This window comes from Camelina sativa, chromosome 13, assembly GCF_000633955.1.
Source record: "Camelina sativa cultivar DH55 chromosome 13, Cs, whole genome shotgun sequence".
Classification (NCBI taxonomy): Eukaryota; Viridiplantae; Streptophyta; class Magnoliopsida; order Brassicales; family Brassicaceae; genus Camelina; species Camelina sativa.
Window position 1 is genome coordinate 23,971,989 of NC_025697.1, and position 22,843 is coordinate 23,994,831.

General features: G+C 38.4%; 2 protein-coding genes, 1 long non-coding RNA gene and 2 pseudogenes across 3 annotated transcripts; 3 read left to right on the top strand and 2 right to left on the bottom strand.

Annotated features, from left to right (window-relative positions):
• Nucleotides 162-3,508, top strand: LOC104737765 (transketolase, chloroplastic-like). Its single transcript, XM_010458019.1, has 7 exons — nucleotides 162-680; nucleotides 830-920; nucleotides 1,024-1,129; nucleotides 1,234-1,516; nucleotides 1,754-1,902; nucleotides 1,983-2,136; nucleotides 2,358-3,508. Exons 1-7 carry the CDS (start codon nucleotides 222-224, stop codon nucleotides 3,315-3,317), a joined length of 2,202 nt encoding a protein of 733 aa, XP_010456321.1. The 5' UTR covers nucleotides 162-221; the 3' UTR covers nucleotides 3,318-3,508.
• On the bottom strand, nucleotides 3,915-6,264 carry LOC104737764 (annotated as a pseudogene).
• On the bottom strand, nucleotides 6,926-8,662 carry LOC104737763. The gene is made up of 3 exons (XR_759785.1): nucleotides 8,362-8,662; nucleotides 7,692-7,970; nucleotides 6,926-7,472 (listed from the first exon to the last, which is right to left on the bottom strand). It is a non-coding gene; the product is annotated as an uncharacterized LOC104737763 (long non-coding RNA).
• LOC104738578 lies at nucleotides 9,910-12,170 on the top strand. The gene is made up of 4 exons (XM_010458733.1): nucleotides 9,910-10,168; nucleotides 10,660-10,799; nucleotides 10,881-11,753; nucleotides 11,838-12,170. Exons 1-4 carry the CDS (start codon nucleotides 9,910-9,912, stop codon nucleotides 12,168-12,170), a joined length of 1,605 nt encoding a protein of 534 aa, XP_010457035.1.
• Nucleotides 19,372-22,837, top strand: LOC104738579 (annotated as a pseudogene).

Sequence of the window (22,843 nt, forward strand, 5' to 3'; positions counted from 1 at the left end):
ACCAGTAGTCAACAACCCCTTCCCAAGATCCAACGATCAGTAGTAAATTTTGACTCCCCTTGATATAATCCGACGGCCACCAGGACACCCTACTGATGACACGTCTCTCTCGCTACGATGAAGAACTAAAATATTACTATTATTATTATTGTTTAAAAAAAGGAAACGAAGGAAGAAGAAGAAACACCAAAATTAAAAAAGAAGCTCTCTCTCGCTCAAAAATGGCGTCGCTTACTTCATCGCAGGCTTCTATCCTCGCTCGACCTTCATCGAGACGTTGCTCTCCTCTCCCAACGGATCGTCACCATGTCTCTCTTTCTCCTAGAGATCTCCTATCTTCTTTTCCCTGTCTCAGAGCCTTTTCCCCTTCGCTCCGCCGCCTCGCCACACGTCGTCCCGGGGGGATTATATCTGCGCATGCGACGGAAGTATCTCTGGTAGAGAAATCGGTGAATACAATCAGGTTCCTGGCGATCGATGCGGTGGAGAAAGCCAAATCGGGTCACCCGGGACTGCCTATGGGATGTGCTCCAATGGGTCATATACTATTCGACGAAGTTATGAACTACAACCCCAAGAACCCTTACTGGTTCAACCGAGACCGTTTCATTCTTTCCGCTGGTCATGGTTGCATGCTCCAGTACGCTTTGCTTCACCTCGCTGGCTACGACAGTGTCAGGGTATATCACTCACTCAGGAACTAGCTAGCTTTTTATGTTTTTGTGATAGATAGCTTTCTTTCTGAGTTGTGTTTTTTTTTGAATACCCTATTAAAGAATCCAATCAAAATGTGTTCTTGTTGTTTGCCACATTCCTTCAATTAAATTAGGAACAAGACTTGAAGAATTTTCGACAGTGGGAAAGTAGGACTCCAGGACACCCTGAGAATTTCGAGACTCCTGGTGTTGAAGTCACCACTGGTTTTGCTTCTCTTTCGACACTCACTCTTCTATCCTTGTTTTCTCCTGCACTAACCTTTTAATTATGACTCTCTAACTTTTCTGTATATATATATATATATAGGTCCCCTTGGGCAAGGAATTGCAAATGCTGTTGGTTTGGCTCTTGCGGAAAAGCATTTGGCTGCCAGATTCAACAAACCAGACTCTCAAATTGTCGACCATTACACGTTCGTATTAACTATCTCTCTGCTCAGATTTTCTATCTAGTTTCATTAACTCAATGTACGTTTTCAACTTGGGGAAGGTTCTCACTTCAACTTTTTTTTTGTAGGTATGCTATTCTTGGAGATGGGTGTCAAATGGAAGGAATTGCCAATGAAGCTTGCTCTCTTGCGGGTCACTGGGGTCTCGGGAAGCTCATTGCCTTTTATGATGACAACCACATTTCTATCGACGGTGACACTGAGATTGCCTTTACTGAGAATGTGGAAACACGTTTCGAGGGTCTTGGTTGGCATGTTATTTGGGTGAAGAATGGTAACACAGGTTATGATGAAATCCGTGCTGCCATTAAGGAAGCTAAGGCGGTTCAAGACAAACCCACTTTGATCAAGGTCACCCATCTTCTTCTTATATTACTCCTACTTTCCACTCTGCCACTCAAAAACAACGCTTGTCATGTGGTTTCTCTTGGTTATGGTTTTTGCTGTTATATACAAAATCGTCTGAAACGAATGTGTTCCATTCCTGATGACTTTCTTAATTGATTTGAGAAAAAGATGTGCTTTTTGCAAAACAAATATTTGTAATGGTGAGTGAATTTATACAGTTGGTTTTTTTGAAATGGGCAGATAACTACAACCATTGGTTATGGATCACCAAACAAGGCAAATTCTTACAGTGTACACGGAAGTGCACTGGGTGAAAAAGAAGTTGATGCTACCAGAAAGAATCTCGGATGGCCATATGGGCCTTTCCATGTTCCTGAAGATGTGAAGAGGCTAGTGACTTTAATTGAAACATTTTATAATGTGCTCAACTTAGTATGATGTTAATGGCACCCTTCTCAATTTTTTTCAGCCACTGGAGTCGTCATGTCTCTGAAGGAGCTGCTCTTGAAACAGAATGGAATGCCAAGTTTGCTGACTATGAGAAGAAGTACCCACAAGAAGCTGCAGAACTGAAATCTATAGTTACTGTTAACTTACCTACAGGCTGGGAAAAATCATTGCCGGTAAGCCTGGATAAACTTTTTTTTATTGTTAGTCTTAACTTCAATAATTGAAAAATCAATGCCAAGAGAACACAGCTTTCTTTTTTCTTGAAGCAATTTCAATTTATGAAAAGCAAATGTTAAATAGGTTCCATCTTTTCCTAAGCATCAAAAGAATGTTAAAATGTTGGTCAATATCTATGTGGTGGGATGAATATGGTTTTGTTCTCCTCTTTTACCAGACTTACACGCCCGAGAGTCCTGCGGATGCAACACGAAACCTCTCCCAACAGTGTCTTAATGCCCTTGCAAAGGTTCTTCCTGGGTTCCTCGGTGGGAGTGCTGACCTTGCTTCATCCAACATGACATTGCTCAAAATGTTTGGGGACTTCCAAAAGAACGCACCTGAAGAGAGAAACCTTAGGTTTGGTGTCAGGGAACACAGCATGGGAGCTATCTGCAACGGCATTACCTGTCACAGCCCGGGGCTCATTCCTTACTGTGCTACGTTCTTTGTCTTCACAGACTACATGAGAGCTGCCATTAGGCTCTCTGCGTTGTCCCAAGCAGGAGTAATCTACGTAATGACCCATGATTCAATCGGCCTTGGAGAAGATGGACCGACCCACCAGCCTATAGAACATGTGGCGAGCTTCCGTGCCATGCCAAACATCTTGATGCTGAGGCCAGCAGATGGAACTGAAACTGCGGGGGCATACAAAGTTGCTGTAGAGAACAGAAAGAGGCCTTCGATCCTGGCTCTGTCCAGGCAAAAGCTGCCTCATCTACCTGGAACTTCAGTAGAGGGAGTGGAGAAGGGGGGATATGTAATCTCGGACAACTCCACAGGTAATAGACCAGACGTAATCCTGATGGGGACAGGGTCGGAGCTAGAGATTGCTGCAAAGGCAGGAGAGAAGCTGAGAGGGGAAGGAAGAGCAGTGAGAGTAGTGTCACTGGTGAGTTGGGAGCTGTTTGATGAACAAAGCGAAGAATACAAAGAAAGTGTGCTACCTTCAGAGGTATCAGCAAGAGTGAGCATAGAAGCAGGGTCGACATTTGGGTGGGAGAAGATGGTTGGCTGCAAAGGAAAAGCCATCGGTGTAGACAGTTTTGGAGCAAGTGCACCAGCCGATGTGCTATACAAGAAATTTGGGCTCACAGTTGATGCAGTTGTTGCAGCCGCCAAAGAAGTTTGCTAAACTAAGATCTTTTTTTGAACGACATCCATAAAGAGACATAATTCTACGATTGTGTAGGTGTGCATTTCCCACTAGTCTCTCTATATAAATCAACTGCGTTATGGTTTCTCTTACAATAAATGAAGTGGATATTTGATAATTACTATATCTAATCTAAACGCAGTGTTATACTATTATTCCTTGATGTTTGATTTGCTTTTGAATCCCATAGGTTAATGTGCGGTGGTATTAATTTATAGAAGTGTGATGAATCCATCGTAAATCTCCGACTCCATATGAATGAATAATAAAAGCTTCATTAACCAGTCTCACTATGCATTTTATATTATCTGATTTACTCAAAGACTTGGAGTGGTGTTACTTGTATCTTGTTGCCAGCCAGATTATCGAGACTTCAGATGCTCAGTGGTTAGTTGCTAGGATATACATGGGTAGGTTTAGGTTGTAACTTGTAACTATAGATTGAAACTCTGCATATGTGACTGTATACTACCAGATGATTCAAGACTATGTGTTCTGTGTGGACGACAAGACTGTCGATAGTGTGTACTTGCCTAGAGTTATGAGAAATGAAATGAAATTGCAAACCACGTCAAAAATTGCAAAACCGCATTCTCCTGCCGAAACAGCAAACTACATTCTGTCTCCAAAAAAATGTTCTCACAAAACTTAGAATAAAAACTCTTTGTCTAAATTAAAGAACGCCGTCTTAAGCAGACTTATCCATATCGTTACTGCTTTTTTACCATGTAAGATTCCAAATCACCTACTTCTATGTCCTTGTGACAGTAAACAGTTTTCTCAGATTATCCATCACTGATTCTCTATAACAAACAAAGACCATCATTACATGCATGATTGAATATTTTTCTCCACCCAAGCCAATCTTCTCTCAAAGCTCAGCACACTTGTATGCATATTCCTTGCGTCAATCTCAGCGACGATAGCACAGACCCGTAAAAGAATGTAGTAATCCGCGTGAGCCGCGTACATCAGTGCTCCATCATCTTTTTTCCTCAAATATTGAAGATAGTCTAGTCTCTTTACCTTCACGCGAGGCGGTATGTATCTGAACAAATTGTCCCCCATGTCTGTCATTAGTCTTATTATCGCTTTCTCCTTGTCGTGATTAATATGATTATCTGGTGATGGCGGCTCATCACAATCGCTTTTTCTTGAACGACGACTTCTACAAAAGTTGTTGTCTCTATCCCTCAACTTGTCATCGTTCAAGGACATTTGGTTAAGTGATAAATCATCTTCGTCCCAGTCTCTTTCCCTCTTGGATGGAATCCCAGACAATTCGAATTCCTACAAAAATGCATGCGTACGTGTAAAAGAGATGGTTTATTAAGATTAAGAAATCATTTATCGTTTATTATCTAGTACTAAACACAATTCAACTAATAAAGAAAACAATCTGCAGAATGGTCAATTCCAATTATGCAACAGTATAATTTAAAACATAGACAGGTTTTTCACCTCGTCTACCGGGTTGTAACTATTCCACAGATGATCAACAGTTCTGTAAGTGTCATCAGCTGATGCTTCTACTAAGCCAGCAAACATCTCGTTTCGCCCGTGCAATAAATATGACGTAAGATCCTTTTCATATTCTGCAAAAGGAGAATTAAGGACACAATTCAGTAATCTTAATTAGGATATAGAGAGCATCATCACGTCGATCGGTAAAGAGGAATCTACCATTAACGGTTTCAGCAGCGACCTCCTTGTAATATTCCGTTTCAAGGTTTTTCAAAAGCTCCACAGTGTCAAATTCTTCAGTTGCTTTCGATAACTCTGCATCCACCTCACTACTACTACTAACATCATCAAGCAAACCCCCCAAGCTCCGTTCCCAAACACCAAAACCATTGATGTTATAAAGCATCCGAATAGCTACGATAATTATAGACATGACACAGACACGAGTGGGAAACCTGAGCTCGTTCTTGGATAGATACAAATCCGAAGGCATTGACCAGTTCTGTAAGAGACATACCAGATCAAGAAGAGCCGCCTTTTCCTTGGGAATAATAATAGACAACCGCTCTAGATAGTTTGAAGCAATACCATAGAAATTCACAGGAGGCAAAGGCAAACCGATAACATCGGCAATGGAAGCGGCTTGAGCTTCCAATCTCTGAGCAGAAACAATCTGAACAGGCCTAAACATTACGGTGGCAGACACAGGACACGCAGGTGATCTCTCTCCCATTAGCTATCGAATCTTGAGGAAAGAAGAAAGGTAAGGAACATCTCCTTGCCGTGCCCATCTCGCTAAATCAGTGGGGTAGAACTGGTGATCCTGCTTTGTGGCAAGCAAGGAAAGATATCGCCAGTGAAGACGATAAAGGCAGAGACTTTTTAAGCAGACTTACCCATATCGTTACTGCTCTTTTACCATGTAAGTTGTGAGGTTCTTCTTCATCTTCTTCGGCTTTACTACCTTTACGCCGCCGCCGCTTAACCACCTTTGATTGGAGCAGCTCGGAGTCACGAATAGCCTTATCAGCCCAATCATCATCGAAGACCTCTGAGAGAGACACAAACCGTAAGCAGATGGGTCCGACCAAACCTATAACTAATGGCGTCACTTTGAATTTCTCAACCAACGCCTCGCACTGATAAGTTATCATCATCAGTAAACCTTTGACGTATCTATCTCTGGTCTCCATGTAATAATCCTCGTAACTCAATTTGATTATTGGCTCTGGCTTTCGTGGTCCTTCACGGCGACCGTGTTTTTTTTTTTATAAATCCCGCCGCCGCCGGCTCCGCCCAAATCTTCGCCGTCGACGTCTGTCTGGATAATACCTACCGCCTGACTTGAGCATTGTCGGCAGTAAAAATACCCATCTTCTCCCTCTTCAAAGGTGTCGTTCTCGCACATATCGCAAATCATCGTCGGAGATGTCAGATTTTTGCGTCTCTTCTTCTTCACGCGTTTTAGGAGAATTTACAGTACTACTTCTCCCAAGGTTAAAATCTCTGTTGGGCCTTCAAATTTTTTACTAATAAATGGGCCACCGAACGGAGACTATCAAATTTTAATTACTATTAAGTCATTAGAATTCAATTCATTAAGTGAAAAATACTTTTTGACCAACAAAAAAAAAGTGAAAAATACTTAAATAGGCTTTTCTATATTTGTTTTATTTTTCTTTTTACAAAAAGTACTATATGCTTTTGTGGCGAATCTTAACCACACCATTTTTCCTGAGATAATTAAAGTATTCAGAGGTATAGAAATAGAATTAAGGATTTAACAATGAGATGTTTGAAGAAAATATAAAAAATGTTATAATGTGGATTTCTTTTGAACTGTGCTTTTTTGGAAAGCTTATTCGCCAAAGAGATGTAAATCAAGGCACTCAGCTTACTAGTTTGTCAACACTTTGAGAACGATTAATTAAAAATACATTTACGATTAATTAAAAATACATTTAATCCTTAGTCCCGCGACACATTCCTATTATCATGGGATTATTAGAACCGTTTGTGGTAATAAAAAAAAAAAAAAAAAAAAAAAAAAAAAAAAAAAAAAAAAAAAAAACGAAACATCATATATATAGGATAGGAGATTATAGGTAAAGTTTATGTGTCACTAAACCAACGAAACAATGTCTCTTTTTTAAAAAAGAAGCTTTGCTTTTTAATAATATCTCGACAGCCAAATAAAACCAAAAGAAAAAAACATGGGGAAACTCTAACAACTCTTGTCCACGATCGTCATCATGAATCATGTCTTCTCTTCTTTACCCCAAGCTTGAGAGGCACTGGTAAGGTGGCAAGTGCAATCGATTCCTCACACACGAATATGCAGCCAAGTTCCTTAAAATACGTCCTCAGTGCTGATGTACTCAAGCCCAGATCTTTAGCTATGTCTTCTGGGTCGGTCTTGAACTTATCCACATGTAGGGTGAGCACAAGAACGTACTTTATCAGATGTTTGAGTTTAGCAGCAGGTATCGTGGGGCTGAGGGATCTTCTATTACGGAACAATGTCACACATTTCTGATAGATCCTACTAGGCAAAAGATGGTTCTTAGCAAGAGTGGAAATGCTCGATTCAGGCGAACTCAATTCCTTAAACCTAATCAGATGGGTCAGGAGTGATAAGATACCAGAAACCATCTGCTTCTCAAACTCGTCCTGCGAATGGAACAAATGAAATCAATCCGAAAAGTAATGGTCCAAGCTGTAAATGAAACTATTGAGAGTCAAATCTAACTATCTACAAATACAGAGCGCCTCTTCTATTCGATTTACCTTAAACAAACAGGTAAAATATGGGTGCAAGCAAAGAGTTAAGATATACCATGTATATGTATATGTATGCTTCCATGAAAGTATTGACAGTCAAATCTTTACCTTGATATCTTTCAAGGTGTATAATCTGTTGCGCACAAATAGGGGGTAACCGTCGATGTCGGTCGCAGGTCCATCTTCCTTCTGCAGAAGCCTACTAGTAAATATCTAGAAGGAAGTCCAATTCTTCGTTTTCGATGATTGCTTCAATAGGATAAGCTTCACTTGGAAACCTTGCTTCGATATTAAAAGGAGGACCGCGACTTCTGTCTAAGACGGGTTTGGGTTTCTTCGTGGGAGCTGCAGGGACAAGAGGACTCTCCGGCGCAGACATGTCTTCTTCTGCATAGAGAGAAACGCATTTATCAAACTGACATAATATAAGCTCTTGATATTGATTTCCAAATACGTGTACTAGTGAGACGAAAACAAGATGCAAATGCTATCAGAAAGACTGATTGATTCCACTAAGCTCCGTTATTAACAATTTCTTTAATTCGAACTCTTTGGCTACAAATCTGTATATCTGCAATCTAAAACTTCAAGCCTATATTCTTTAGAGTAAACTATTCTTCTTGATGACACAACCCAAATTCAACTCTCAACTCTCAAGCATCGTCTGTTTTTTCATTAATTCTCGAACTTTCTCATTAAAACAGACCAAATATTGTCTACAAGTGCAAACTAAACAAAAACAATCAGAAACAGGGAGCAGAAAAATTCAAGTTTCAACCTTATCGTGAGCAATCGAAGCACCACAAATACGACCAGCCGCCGCCCGCTAACTCGCCTATGTAACCGGCTGGTCCCGGTTTACCACAACCTGAAGCCTCTGCTTCGACTCATCTCCTTATCCCTGTAAACCGTAACCCTCGGAGGTCCTTTGTCTTCGGAATTTTGGATCGTATCCTCCTGTATAGCTAACAACCGGAGGGACTCTTATCAGAATTCTCTAGCGATCTACGAAACTTCAATTACCCTAAAATGGGAGAAACTGGGGAGCTCATAAAGTGTGGTAAACCCTAAAATTGATCGAGGATTGTTTTGGAAAAGAAAAGAATATATACGCCGTTTACTATTTTTACTTTTTTTTCTTTTGGGAAAGTTACTAGATTACCCCCATTTAAGGTAATAATTGTTAAATTAACTCTTAAAATATTAAGGTTAATTGGGTTATTTTCATGTCTAAAATCTTTTTTAGTGTTTTGCTAGGAATAAAAAAAAATACCATAATATCTTTATAATTTTTTTCCAGTGATTAGGAGAAGTAAAATTACAAAATCTGTGGTATGTGGTGATAGATTTATTTGACTGTCACAGATTTTTTTTTAAAATAGTAGATTTATTTTGGTCGACAGACTTATAAAAATCAGTTGTGATAATTTTTTTTTTACGGCTGATTTTTTTCCAAACGACAGACTTTTTTTTAACGACATAACAAACTTGTTATTATTTCTACCGGTTTGTTATGTGGCCGACTTTTTGTTTTAATTGTTACTGTTTTTTTTGTTAAACTAAATATTTGTTGTAACGTGGCAGATTTTTTGAGAAAAAAAAATTACTAGTTTGACGTTTATTGATAACAGATTTACTTTTAGTTACAACAGATTTTAATAATTTTATCAATAATCTACCGATAGATAGCAGATTTTTAATCAAAATTTAAAATTGCTAGTTTGACCTACACTTTGTAGCACGTTATGGTAGATTTATTTTATGTTATGGCATGGTTTTTTTTTCCCAAAAATCTGTCATTTGTTGACAGATTTATTTAAGGAAAATAAAAATTGCTGTTGTGACAGTTTTTTTGTTTGTATGACACATTTTTTTGGTTATGACAGTTTTTAATTTTTATATAGTGACATATTATTTTTTTGAACTATATAATGATAGACTTGTTTTATAGTTCCAGATTCATAGTTTAGATTTTTTTTGAACTAAACATTGACAGACTTATTATAGGTGTGGCAGACTTTTTATTTTAGTTTCTATGTATGTCACGTAAACATTAAATTTTTAGGGTTTTCCCTAAGCAGTTTCCTATTTTTTCTCCATTTTTAGCACGACGGCGCCCCTATACTCCATTGAACATCGTTTTTTCCTTTTGGGTTCACAGTCAATTATATTTCTCCTTTTCGATCTTCTAAACGATTTTTTTTTTTTGGGTTTAGCATGGATCACGTGATTGTGGCATGTGGCAAATGGATCTATGATGAAGTCAAGTGGTTGTTTGTTGTTGATAATAAGAGAGGGGGGTCGAATTCTAGACTGTAACAACCAAATGAGTTACAATGATTGTATCCAATTGGTGTATGAAGATTACGGTTTGGATGAGAAAGTATATGATATTGGGTTGAGCTACAAGATTTCGAAGGTGTTATTACAAAAGTTACCGAGCGATACACCACCAGTATTTATCACCAATTCTCGACAGTTTCATGGTTTTCTAAAGCAATTGAAGAGCGACACACTTCGACTTTGTGTTGAAGTGACGGCTAAAGTTAGGAGTGGATCGAGAAAAGAGCCAGGGATGATAATTTGTTGGTTGAAGTAGATACTGAATTTGCTGACAGAGACATTACTAAAGAAGATTCAGAAGTTGACGATGAAGAAATGAGATTTGATTACTGTGATGATTCTGATGGAACAGTTTCTGATGATGAAAATTTTTCCTTGTATGGGATTCCACCAGAAGAAAAAGAATAACCTACTGCTATTTCACCAAATAAGAAGACAAGTTCAGGTATATTCATTGAAGAACAAAAGGAAGATGATAATTATGCAAAGTTAGAGTTGTCTTCTCTTAATTTGGTTGTTGGTCAATGTTATGAAACAAAGAAGCATTTGGAGACACGATTGCAAATACTAACCGTAGTAGAGAAGTTTGATTACTATAAATATAAATCGAACCCAAGGTTGCTAATTGTCAAGTGCTGGGTAAAAGGTTGTAAGTGGAGGGTGAGAGCTACAATATTAAAAGACTATCCAAAGTTTCATGTGCGTGTGTTTATTTCACAACATACATGTTCAGTGACAGAGCGTTCTTCACGTACCCAACAAGCAGCTCATGAGATTGTAGGAGCATTGTACAAGGATTTCGTTGGTGGAGTTGGGCCGAAGGTAGTGCCAATGCATGTTGCAGAAGCGTTAAATAAACGCTTTCAGATCAAGGTACATTGCTTGGTTAATATTTAATATTTTTAACACAGTTTTAGTTTGTATAACGTTATCATAATAATTCGTTTTGCACAGATGGAATACTGGAAGGCGTATCGGACACTACGACATGCTCGTGAATTGGTCAGGGGTAGTCCAGAGAGTGGTTATATGCAGCTAAATACTTACTTGTACATGTTAAAGAGGGCAAATCCTGGAACATATACGCAACTTGAACTTGATGATGCTGATAGATTTAAGTACTTGTTTCTAGCATATGGTGCAAGCTTGAATGAATTTCCTTTCATGAGGAAAGTGTTGGTTGTTGATGGTACTTTTTTACAAGGAAAATACAAAGCGACACTTTTGACGGCCACAACTCAAGATGGCAATTTTCAGATATTTCCAATAGCATGGGCCGTGGTTGATACAGAAAATGATGAATTATGGGACTGGTTTTTCTATCAACTCCGGTGTGTGATACCAGATGACGAAGGTCTAGCCATAATTTCTGATAGGCACAAATCTATTGGAAAATCAATTAAGGAGGTTTATTCGAAGTCTAGCAGGGGAATATGTACATACCATTTGTACAAAAATATATTGGTTCGATTTAAAGGTCGGGAAGCATTTAGTTTGGTTAACAAGGCGGCGAATGCTTACAGAGTAGTCGATTTTCAAACCATTATTGATCATATTGAAGCTTTGAATCCTGCACTTCATCATTACCTTGTCCAAGCTGATGTGCGACTCTGGACACGTGCACATTTCCCTGGTGATAGGTACAACTTGCTTACTAGTTACATTGCAGAATCAATGAATAAGGTGATGTCACACGCTAGAAGTTATCCTATTGTGGAACTGTTAGAAACAATTAGGTCCATGATGACTAGATGGTTTTCAGATCGAAGGAATGATGCATTAAAAATGACTACATCTCTAACTCGTGGTGTTGAGAAAGTTCTACAGGTATATATTCTCTTCTTATTGTCGTATATATTCTCTAATCATAACTTGTTGTTAAACTAATAATGATTTTATGTTGTTTTACAGAGTCGTGTAGAGTATGCTAAGCTACTTACTGTGCAAGATATAGATGCTAATCAAGTACAAGTTACAAGTGGATCATCTCTCCACGTTGTAAATTTGAAATATAGAAGGTGTACATGTCGCAGGTTTGACTTGNATCAGATTGAAGCTTTGAATCCTGCACTTCATCATTACCTTGTCCAAGCTGATGTGCGACTCTGGACACGTGCACATTTCCCTGGTGATAGGTACAACTTGCTTACTAGTTACATTGCAGAATCAATGAATAAGGTGATGTCACACGCTAGAAGTTATCCTATCCAGATTTATGAAACTAAAAGCCACCGATTATTTTGAGGACCACCGAAACAATTGAGGAGCAAGATCTGCAACAAAAAGGGGATAAATTAAACAAGCCAAAAATCGAGAGCACCACCGATTATAATCAACCCGAAACTAAATTGAATCCAAACAACATGCAACACATGATACTTACCAAATCAGACCAACAACAAACTCCTCCGTTTCGGTTCTCTAAAAATTCGCCGGATTATGTTTGTGGTGAAATCGAGAGAGAAGGAAGCGGTTGTAACAAAGATTCGACTGCGCCAACAAACAAAAAAAGGAGCAGCGGTGGTGATTAGGGTTTTTATTGCCAATATGAGGTAAAATTTGTTGCAATTGACCTCTAGCTCGCCGGCGAAGTGAAAGATGCAAAGAGAGAAAGAACCAAAGTTCTTTTTTTTTTGTTAACTGTTCGTCGCAAAAAAAAAAACTATGATCGATGAGAAGTTTTTTTTCTTTGTTATATTTTTCTCATTTTTTTTTTGTTAAATACTATTGAGTAATGGGGAAAAAAAACTTAGCCTTTTTGGTCTTTTTACTAAAATGTTGGGTCAATCTAGTTCTAGTACAATTCCAAGAGTTAAACTAGTAATTATACATCATATTTGTGCCAAACTGGGTAAATCTCACTTTTTCTTTCTTTCACTCGCCTAGCTAGTTTTTACTTTTTAGAGAAAATAATAATGACCGAATTTTAAAAAAAAACTAGTATACAACTATTTTAAGTTTTTAACTATCATATTTCAGCACTACATGAAAATTGAAGATTCACGTTTTAAAACTAAATTATACTCATTAACTAGTTTTCCTCGACACTATAATATATATTTAGGTTAAATTATTCATATATGTGTTTCATTGTGTGGTCTTAAAATTCTAAACTTTATTATTTGATTAATTTCTTTTTAATATATGTTCTAGACATTACAATGTATTTAATCTGAAACTAAAAAGAAAAAGGAAAACAAAAGGAAAAAATCTTATAAATTGTAGAAAAAAAAACTTCATTAGCCCAAATCATCCCCTATTATTAATTCGGAAGTATATCTGGCAAAATAACCTTTTATTCATAAGATTTATATAATTTAAACATTCACCATTTGAATAAACATTAACACTTGAAGTTATTATCTGTAATATTTACAACCGTATGCCATTCACAAACCTTTGTCCAAAAAAAAAAAAAAGGGCCCACTTCTTCTTTCCCGCCATTTTGACACAAGAAGGTTTGAGGGGTATTTTCGACATATACAAGATTTTTGTTCATGGACTAGACGAAGCAGAGTGTTAGATAAAAGAAGAAATAACATAATTCTGTTTAAGGAATTAACTGCATGATTAGACAAAGCAGAGGGCGATTAACACACGGAGAAACAATATAAAAGCAAAGGGCGATTGAGAAACCCTAATCGAAGAAATCTGAACTCAGTCGCACAGTTTACTACACACCCTCAGAAGCGAAAATGGACAGTGAAATTCAGGTTTGCTCGAGTTTTAGAGGCTCTTTAATTGTTTTCCGTGGTGTTTTTTGGTTCTCTCGCTTAAGAAGTTCTCGGGGTTTTGTTTTCCAGGAATGTTCCCAGGTGGTCGAATCTGTTAGATTCAGTTTCATGACCGATGAAGATGTTCGAAAGCTTAGTGTACTGAAATTTGACAATCTCCATTTAGGCTCTAAGAGGAGGCCTCATAGACGGGGTAGTCTCAATGCTTTGGTACTGGGTCCTCCAACCATAAAGCATCTGTAAGTCTTCTTCAATTTTCTTTTAATCATATACTCATTACGAAGAATGATCTCACAAAAAAAAAAAATCTTCATACCCTACTTGGTTGGTCGTTTTTAAGCTCTGTAGAACTCGCCTGTTTATGAACTTTTTTTTTATAAAGACGTTCTTTAAGATTTCTCCTCTCGGCTTGGAAATGTTGATTCCAATTGTAACTTCTTCTTTTTCTTGGATAGGGATGATAGAGTTTTGGCTAGGGATAATACACCATTTCTGTTGGAATTGGCTATTGATCTTTTGATCATGTTGTTTGCTGTCCCCCGTGGATTCTCTTTTCTGTATGTTATTTTTTTGGTTTTGTTTGCTGATCTAGAGTTAAATCAATAACCCAAAGCACACTCAACCACGATCTAGTGGTGTCGTCGTAGCACTTTAGGGTCGAATCCACAGAGACCAAGCGATGCACTATGAAACTATAAAGATCAAGTATAGCTAAAGCAATAAGAAAGATTGTGTTTCAAGTAACCAATCAAAGGCAGAATTTAAATGAAAGTTTGTAAATCAAGTGAAGGTATTGGGCGTAGGGAATCAGTTAGGAGCTATGATCACTTATTCAGATGATAAATTGGGAAAGCATTAGACACCATTCTTGAACTCAAATCCCGAATGTAAAACTAACCTACTGTCGCAGCATTAGTTTTCTATGCAAGGAATTGATAAATCTCTAAACCGTCGTTTGAATCTAAACAATCCTAGCAAGCAATAAGTTCAAGTTTGATTATGTTCACAAGGTGCCTCAACTTCAATTGTCGTTGGCTAAGGATCACCTTGCTCACCTATGTTCTTTCAAGTAATTCAACAACACTTTTGATGCCTAGATGAATTTAACCTAAGATCATAAACTAGGTAGCTAATCTAGTTTAAGCAATAAGAACAACAATAGGTGAAGAACACAATAGATCAATCCCAAATCTAACAACCTAAGTTAGAAAATCATAAAACCCCCTTTGAAACCCGAAACCCAATAGATAAACTACTTAGACATGGAGAAACAGATACAACAAATCAAAGATGAAGAAAACATGTTTGAATTGCCAAAGAAGTAAAAAGGGTTCAGAATTCTTCTCCAAAGGGTTAGAAAGGATAAGAGATCTTCTCCCAGGCTTAAAAGTGCTCAAAAACGGCGTAGAGTAAAAGTTTTCTTTCTAGGGGTCGAGCTCCGTGCTTAAATAATAAAATAAAACCCTAAAAAGTCGGTTTGAAACGAAAAAGGAAAGATTGCATCGGGCTCGGGATCGGTCGATCCGAATGTGGATCAACCGATCCAGGATGCTTTTTCTGTGTTCGCTCCATCTGCTTGCTAGTCCGATCAGTCTTCACCAAAATGACTCCAGATGCTTGTTTTCATCCCCAAAACACTCAGTTTCCTTCAAAAGCAACCTAGAACCTGTACAAACTCATAAAAGACTAAAAAGACTCTATAAGCACACTTTGACTCAATAAAAGACTCAAAACAAACCTAAAAACTATGGTTAAAACCTATAAAATACAGACACATCATTTGCCTAATCTAAGCTTTCCTTTCGCTCTTAATGCAGTTGTAGTCATTGTGGTTATTTGGAGGGACATCGTTGTCCAGGACATTATGGGCATATCAAGTTTGTCTATCCTGTTTACCATCCTTTGATGTTCAATCTTCTTTACAGTTTTTTGGAGGTGACCTGTTTCTCCTGTCATCACTTTATGGCAAAAAGGAAAAAGGTAAAGATTTATATGATGAGTTTGATAGATTTGTTTCTGATTCAACACTTTCCTAATTTGCTTCATGTTTCCTTTCTCTTTCTTCTTCTTTCCATTTAAGGTTGAAAGATGTGTTTCTCAGTTGAAACTAATTATCAAAGGTGATATTGTTGCCGCTAAGCAGTTGGGTTCTTTACCCATTGATCCATCAAAAGAATTTGAAGATATACTTGCCGCTAAGCACTTGGATTCTTTGGCCCTTGATCCATCAAAAGAGTGCGAAGATTCTGACATGGGAAACCAGAGATGGACCTCTCTTCAGTTTGCTCAAGCGACTCATGTCCTGAATAAATTTTTGAGGTCGAAATCAAAGAACTGTAAGAATTGCAAAGCAGCAAGTCCTAAACTAGAGAAGCTTATGTTCGGATGGATTTGCGTGGTATGTCCTTGTGAAAGTTGTTGGATATTTTTGTATAAAAAATTTCTTCTTCCCAAGTAATTAATTGTATTATGGAATGCATTAATGAGAATTCCCGTTTCCACCACCACACTTGCATTTTTTGTTTTTTATCTGCTTTGTAATCTTTCTATGTTATGCTCCTTGATATCAGTGTCATCCTTTTAAACAGGCAGATGGTACTATTCAGGAAAGAGAAATAAATTTCAAAATATGTGAAGAGCTATTAGAGCAGAAGGATAGTAGAGACCTTTCGCCCCTTAAGGTTTGCGTTTCTCTGATTTGGTTTAACTTCATTATTAGGTGTGACCAAAATTTTCCACGTTCAGAATTTCTTGATATCATGTTATTCCTTTTTAGGTGAAAGAACTGTTAAAGAATCTGTGGAAAAATGAGTATGAGTTTTGCTCCTTCTTTGGTGATCTTTGCCAGAGTGGATCTGAAAAAAATGGTCACTCTATGTTCTTTTGGAGCGTGTTCTCGTCCCTCCTAAATATTTTCAGACCTCAAACAGAAGAAGGCGATAGCGTAAGTAGTTCCTTACTAATGACTCTTGTATTTTCCTAGCTTATTTTTGGAGCTCATGTTCATTTTAATAACTGTTGGAATTGCCTCCGTGGGTCACTTTTCTTCTCTCAATTGTCTGATGGTTGTTCCCACTAACTCCTGTATGTCCGTCCAGAAGTCTCTTATAATTTTGTTTCTTACAGGTTAATCAACATCCTCAAACCTTAAGGCTACATGCAGTTTTACAATATAGTATGGACCTCGGGAATGCCCTTACTAAGAGATTAGACCCATCCAAGATAATTTACAGATGGATGAATCTTCAAAAATCAGTCAATGTCCTGTTCGATTGCAACACTGCCACAGGTTAGCTTCTAGCGCATACACTTGTTTGAGGTGCATCCATTTCTATGAGTTTCCTCTCTCTCTTTTTTTTCTTTTTCTTTTCTACCTATAAGTGGCAACTGGCTGCCCCATCTGTCTATCTAGCTTTCTTGTATTGGTGTAGACTGACTGTTATGTCTGATTTCCTTAACAGTTCAAAGCCATAAAGAGGGTTTTGGAATTTGTCAATTGCTGGAGAAGAAAGAGGGTCTACTTCTGCAAAATATGATTGGAAAGAGAGTGAATGATGCTTGCAGATCTACTCTATCTCCAGATCCTTATATCGCTGTCAATGAAATTGGCATTCCTCTTAGCATTGCTATGAAATTGACATATCCAGAGGTATGGTTCACATATCAATATTTTAAATGTTTCTCAAGTTTTGCACTTGTCATCTGACACATAAATGCTTACCTAAATTTTTGACCAGTAATCTTGGCAAGTGGCAACAAACCCTCTTTGTAATGTTGGTTTCCTACTAGATTTTGCGTCATGTCCACTTTTTTCGTTACTGTGTGCTGATGGTGTAACTTTACGTTTGTTTGCTGGTAATGGATGTTAATGTATTGCTGCAGGCGGTAAGTACTCATAATGTTGAAAAGTTAAGGAGCGCTATCAATAATGGTCCTGATATTCATCCGGGAGCAAAAACTTACCAAGACAAAGATGGTAGTGTGGCGCTCTTTGACAGAAAATTAAGAACAATACTTGCAAGAAAATTATTGTGTGCACAAAAACCCACTACAGAAATTGGGAAAACTATCGATAACGACTTTAGAGGTGAAATTATCCGTCGACCTATGCAAGATGGTGACGTCGTCCTTGTGAATCATCAGGTGTGGGTGGAGCTGTTTTATGTTATTAATATTGCTTATCTAAAATGTTTCTCAAGTTTTGTGAGGCCTTTAACTATTTAGGCGATATTGGAAAGAGACTTGTAGGTTGTGGAAATTGGTTTTCCCAAATGTGATAATCAAGGGCATTGTACATTTGGTCTGTAATTCCTTTGTCTGTGTTAACTGTTTATTTTTTTTTTTTCATGGCAGCCAACATTACATAAACCTAGCATTATGGCGCACATCGTCCGCATTCTTAAAGGGGAGAAAACACTTCGTCTCCACTACGCAAATTGCAGGTAGACTCCATTGATATAGAGAATTCCGTCTCTCCCAGATTTCATTGTCTACCTTGTCTTCCATGTATTGGTTGATCTTCCACATTCATTTTCTTGAATCTCAAGACTGAAGTAAAAATTTCCTTTGTTCCAGTGCATACAATACAGATTTTGATGGTGCTGAGATGAACTTGTATTTTCCACAAGATGAGATTTCACGTGCTGAAGCTTACCATATTGTCAATTCCAACAACCAGTATGCCAGACCTTCTAATGGTGGTCCACTTCGAGCTTTAATTCAGGTTACCCAAGCTCTTTCTTGAAATCCTTGTACACGAATTGAGTTGTTTACCAGTGATATTCATCGACGCTGCACTTACTTGATTAACAGGATCATATTGTCAGTTCCGTTTTGCTTACTAAAAGGGACACATTTCTGAAAAAAGATGAATTTTATCAGCTTCTCTTCAGTTCTGGCGTGACTGACATTGTAGTCAGTTCTTTTTCTGGAAGATCTGGCAAGAAAATCACGGAATCAACTTCTGATGTAGAACTATTGATAGTCACGCCTGCTATTTTGAAACCAGTGCCTCTTTGGACCGGAAAGCAGGTAATCATAATAGTCACTCCTGTTTAATTTTTGATCTGTTTATAATTTTGCTGGTGTCTGACCAAGCTGGTTTTCCCCACATGTGGCTATGCGCCTTGGTTATATACACACTGTATATTCGGATTCCTGAGTAGTTGCTTCAGTTACTAAATAACTTTAGGCTTTATGCCTCTCTTCACATGAGCTAATTTTGTGGTTATGCTTCTCTACTAGGTCATCACTGCAGTGTTAAATCAGATAACCAAAGGTCACCCGCCATTCACAGTCGAAAAAGCAACCAAACTTCCAGTTGATTTCTTTAAATGTAGATCAAGAGAAGCAAAATTAGATAGTGGAGAATTCAACAAAAAGAAGCAAGACATTGACAAGTCGTGCACACAGGATCTTAATGAAGATAAACTGCTCATAAAAAAGAATGAATTTGTCTGTGGTGTGATTGACAAGGCTCAGTTTGCGGACTATGGGTTGGTTCCACTGTGCATGAGCTCTATGGTTCAGATGCTGCAGGAAATCTGCTCTCCGCTTTAAGTCGTCTCTTAACGGTCTTTCTTCAGGTTTTCTCTCATGAAGCTGATCATTTATTATTTATTACAGAGTTTTGTATCCTGAATCATTGTTCGAACATCTTTCAGATTCACGGTTTCACCTGTGGAGTTGATGATCTTATTTCTTTGAAAGAGATGGATGAAAAGAGGAAGAAGCAACTTCAAGAATGTGAACGAGTCGGTGAAAGAGTACTCCGTAAGACCTTTGGCATTGAAATTGATGGACAGATAGGTATGTTTCACGGCAAAGTATGTACTGCATTAATCTGCACATGCTTGCCAACATGGTGAACCACGTTTTCCAAACTAAAAGTTTTAAATGTTTGGAGAAGGAGGTTAACAAGTTGTATTCCTAAAAGACAGATAGCTTTTCATCATTCTGATATATTTACTTTTGTTCTTTTCAATGGAGATTGTTAAACTGGATCTTGGGTGGCAGCTCTAAACATATGGTGTTGTAGCCACACAATTAGCGGAGACTGTAAAAAATTAGCAAAGATTTACATATCTATAGCCATCGTTTCTTTCTCATGTATTTGACTTGGAGCAGGTTAACTTCCAGCAAATCTCTTCACACCTTGGCCAACAAGATTTAAAAGGAAAAAGAGTTCCTCGAATGGTTTCCGGGAAGACATTACCTTGTTTCCATCCATGGGACTGGTCCCCTAGAGCTGGGGGTTTCATTAGTGACAGATTCCTTAGTGGTCTTCGCCCCCAAGAATATTACTTCCATTGCATGGCTGGACGCGAAAGGTAACTAGTACTTTTCTGTTAAACTCAATTGTCATTTTGCTCTTTAATATAAATTCTCTGTTTCTTACTTTTAAGAGTAGTTTTTCCAAAATTTATCTTCTGTGTAGAACTTTTATTTGGTTGAAGGCCTTCTGTTGTAATCCCTATGATATTTCCGTTAAGAGTCGGTCACCGCATGAGCTGTTTTGTCTATCTTTGTTATGGCCCTTGAAAACACTTAAAACACTCTGGTTTGCAGGTCAGTTGATAATGCAGTGAAGTCATCACGTAGTGGGTATCTGCAAAGATGCTTGATAAAAAGTGTTGAGAGCCTAAAAGTCGAGTATGATTGTACTGTCCGGGATGCTGATGGGTCCATCATTCAGTTTCAATATGGTGGATATGGTGTGGATGTTCTACGGTCTAGCTTCATTGGAAAGTTCAAAGAACTGGCAGTAGTAAGCATTCCTTTTTTTGGAACAATTTAGCCTTCTCCTTATCTGCTCTTGGGAAACATGTCTGTTATATATATTTATTATGGTTCAGAATCAAGATATAATCCACCAAAGATGCGGTGAAGACATGCTATATGGACACAGTAGTTATATCACTGATCTGCCTAGTACTCATAAGAAGGGAGCTGAGAAGTGTCTAGAGGCAATGCCTATAAACGAACGTATTGCTTCTAAACTGGTGAGACAAGAAGACCTACTGAAGCTGGTGAAGTTGAAATTCTTTGCAAGTCTCGCCCAGCCAGGGGAGCCTGTAGGGGTACTTGCTGCCCAATCTGTAGGAGAGCCATCAACGCGGATGACGTGAGTTATTTTCCTTTCTTATGCTCTGGTCTTGCTAATCCTTCCACAGTTGCAAATTACGGACTGAATCACGTTGGTGCTAAAACTTTTGAGGATGCTTGCAGCGTTTGTGTATGCTTTTGCATCCTTCATGAAATATTTTCTTATAAAATATTTTTCTCTGTCGATTTACAGGGTGGATACTTTCCATATTGCGGGACGTGGAGAAATGAATGAGACACTCGGAATTCCACGTTTACGAGAGATATTGTTGACTGCTGCGGCAGACATCAAGACACCAATAATGACATGCCCGTTGCTGAAGGGTAAAACAAAGTAAGTTGGATTAGTTACGTGGGGCTCGTCGGCTACTTTCATTAATAACACTGAGAAAATAGGACGATGCTTGATGGGTAGCTTCTCTCATCAAAAAAATTAGGCTAGGTTTTCTTTGTTTTTGTTTTGTGATGATATAAAGTACAAAAGTGTAAAATTTTGGCCTGTGGCTGTGAACATCTTGAAAGTATGTCACGTGAACATGTTCCTAACTTTTAATGATCTGTCATTTGTGCAGTGATGATGCAAATGATATTACTGATAAGTTGAGGAAGATTACGGTGGCAGATGTAATAAACAGTATGGAAGTGTCCGTCTATCCAAACAAATTTTATAAGAGTGAAGCTTGTAGTGTCTACGCCAGAGCATTATCCGAAGCACACTGATATCACTGAAGAATACTGGAAAAAGACGATGGCGGTTATGTTTCTGAGGGAGTTGGAAGACGCCATAGAAGTTCACATGAAAAAGCTCCATAGAATCAGGGGCATAAAGGATTTTGTGGAAGACACCCGACCAGAAGCTGGAAATGAGACGTATAACAATGATTCTGTTAGTGGAAAGCAGAGTGAAGATGACGAGGGCGAGGGTACAGAGGTTGATGAGATGGATTATGAGGAAGAATCTGAAGATGAGAAGAACGAACCATCGTCGATTAGTGATGAGGATACTGAGGATGAGAATGCAGAAGTTAGCGAGGCTGTTGAAGAAGGGAGTAAAGAGAAGAGACGGGAATTTGTTAGAGTTGCTACAGACAGACATATCTTCTTGGAAGGCAAAGGAAAGTCATTTGAGGTCCATTTCAAGTTTTCTACAAAGGAGCCTCATATCTTACTTTCTCAGGTACCCGTATTCTTAAAGCTATTGCTCTGGTGACTTGGATGTGTGGAAAGCCCTCGTGTTAAAGGTAGGTCTGTGCATTCATCTTACTTTTTTTTATTTTACATGCAGATTGCTCTGGAAACAGCGCAGAAGGTTTGCATTCAGAATTCTGGGAAGGTCGAACGATGCACAGTGGCTAATTGTGGTGATCCTCAAGTGATCTACTATGGAGAAAATCCGAAGGAGAGGAAAGAAATCTCCAACGATGAAAAGGAAGCCTCACCAGCGCTCTACGCATCAGGAGTTGATTTCCCAATTCTGTGGCAATTCCAAGATACGCTTGACGTCAGGTACGTGTACAGCAACAGTATCCAGGACATGCTTAGCACTTTTGGGGTTGAAGCAGCAAGAGAAACCATACTCAGGGAAATTAACCACGTTTTCAAATCATGTGGTATATCTGTAAGTATCAGACACGTGAACCTCATCGCGGATTACATGACCTTTTCGGGTAGATACCGTCCATTTAGCCGTACGGGAGGAATCGCAGAGTCAACTTCTCCATTCTGCAGAATGACATATGAAACAGCCACTAAGTTCATCATCCAAGCAGCTACTTATGGAGAAAAGGACACATTAGAAACTCCATCTGCTAGGATCTACCTTGGCTTGCCTGTGCTTTCAGGAATTGGATGCTTTGATTTGTTGGAGAGAGTGGAGCTCTGATATTCAGTGCACGTCAGCCCTTCAAATGTTCGTGTCTGCGTGCTCAAAGTGTGACAAGGTTTATAAGTTTGCGCGTTTTAATCACGATCTAATTCTAAACTCAATTATATGTGACAGCACCGGCCAGCTGTCGTTTGAGTTTCTCAACACTCTCTGCTTTGTTTCCATTAACTCCAAAGATAATATTAGAATAAGAA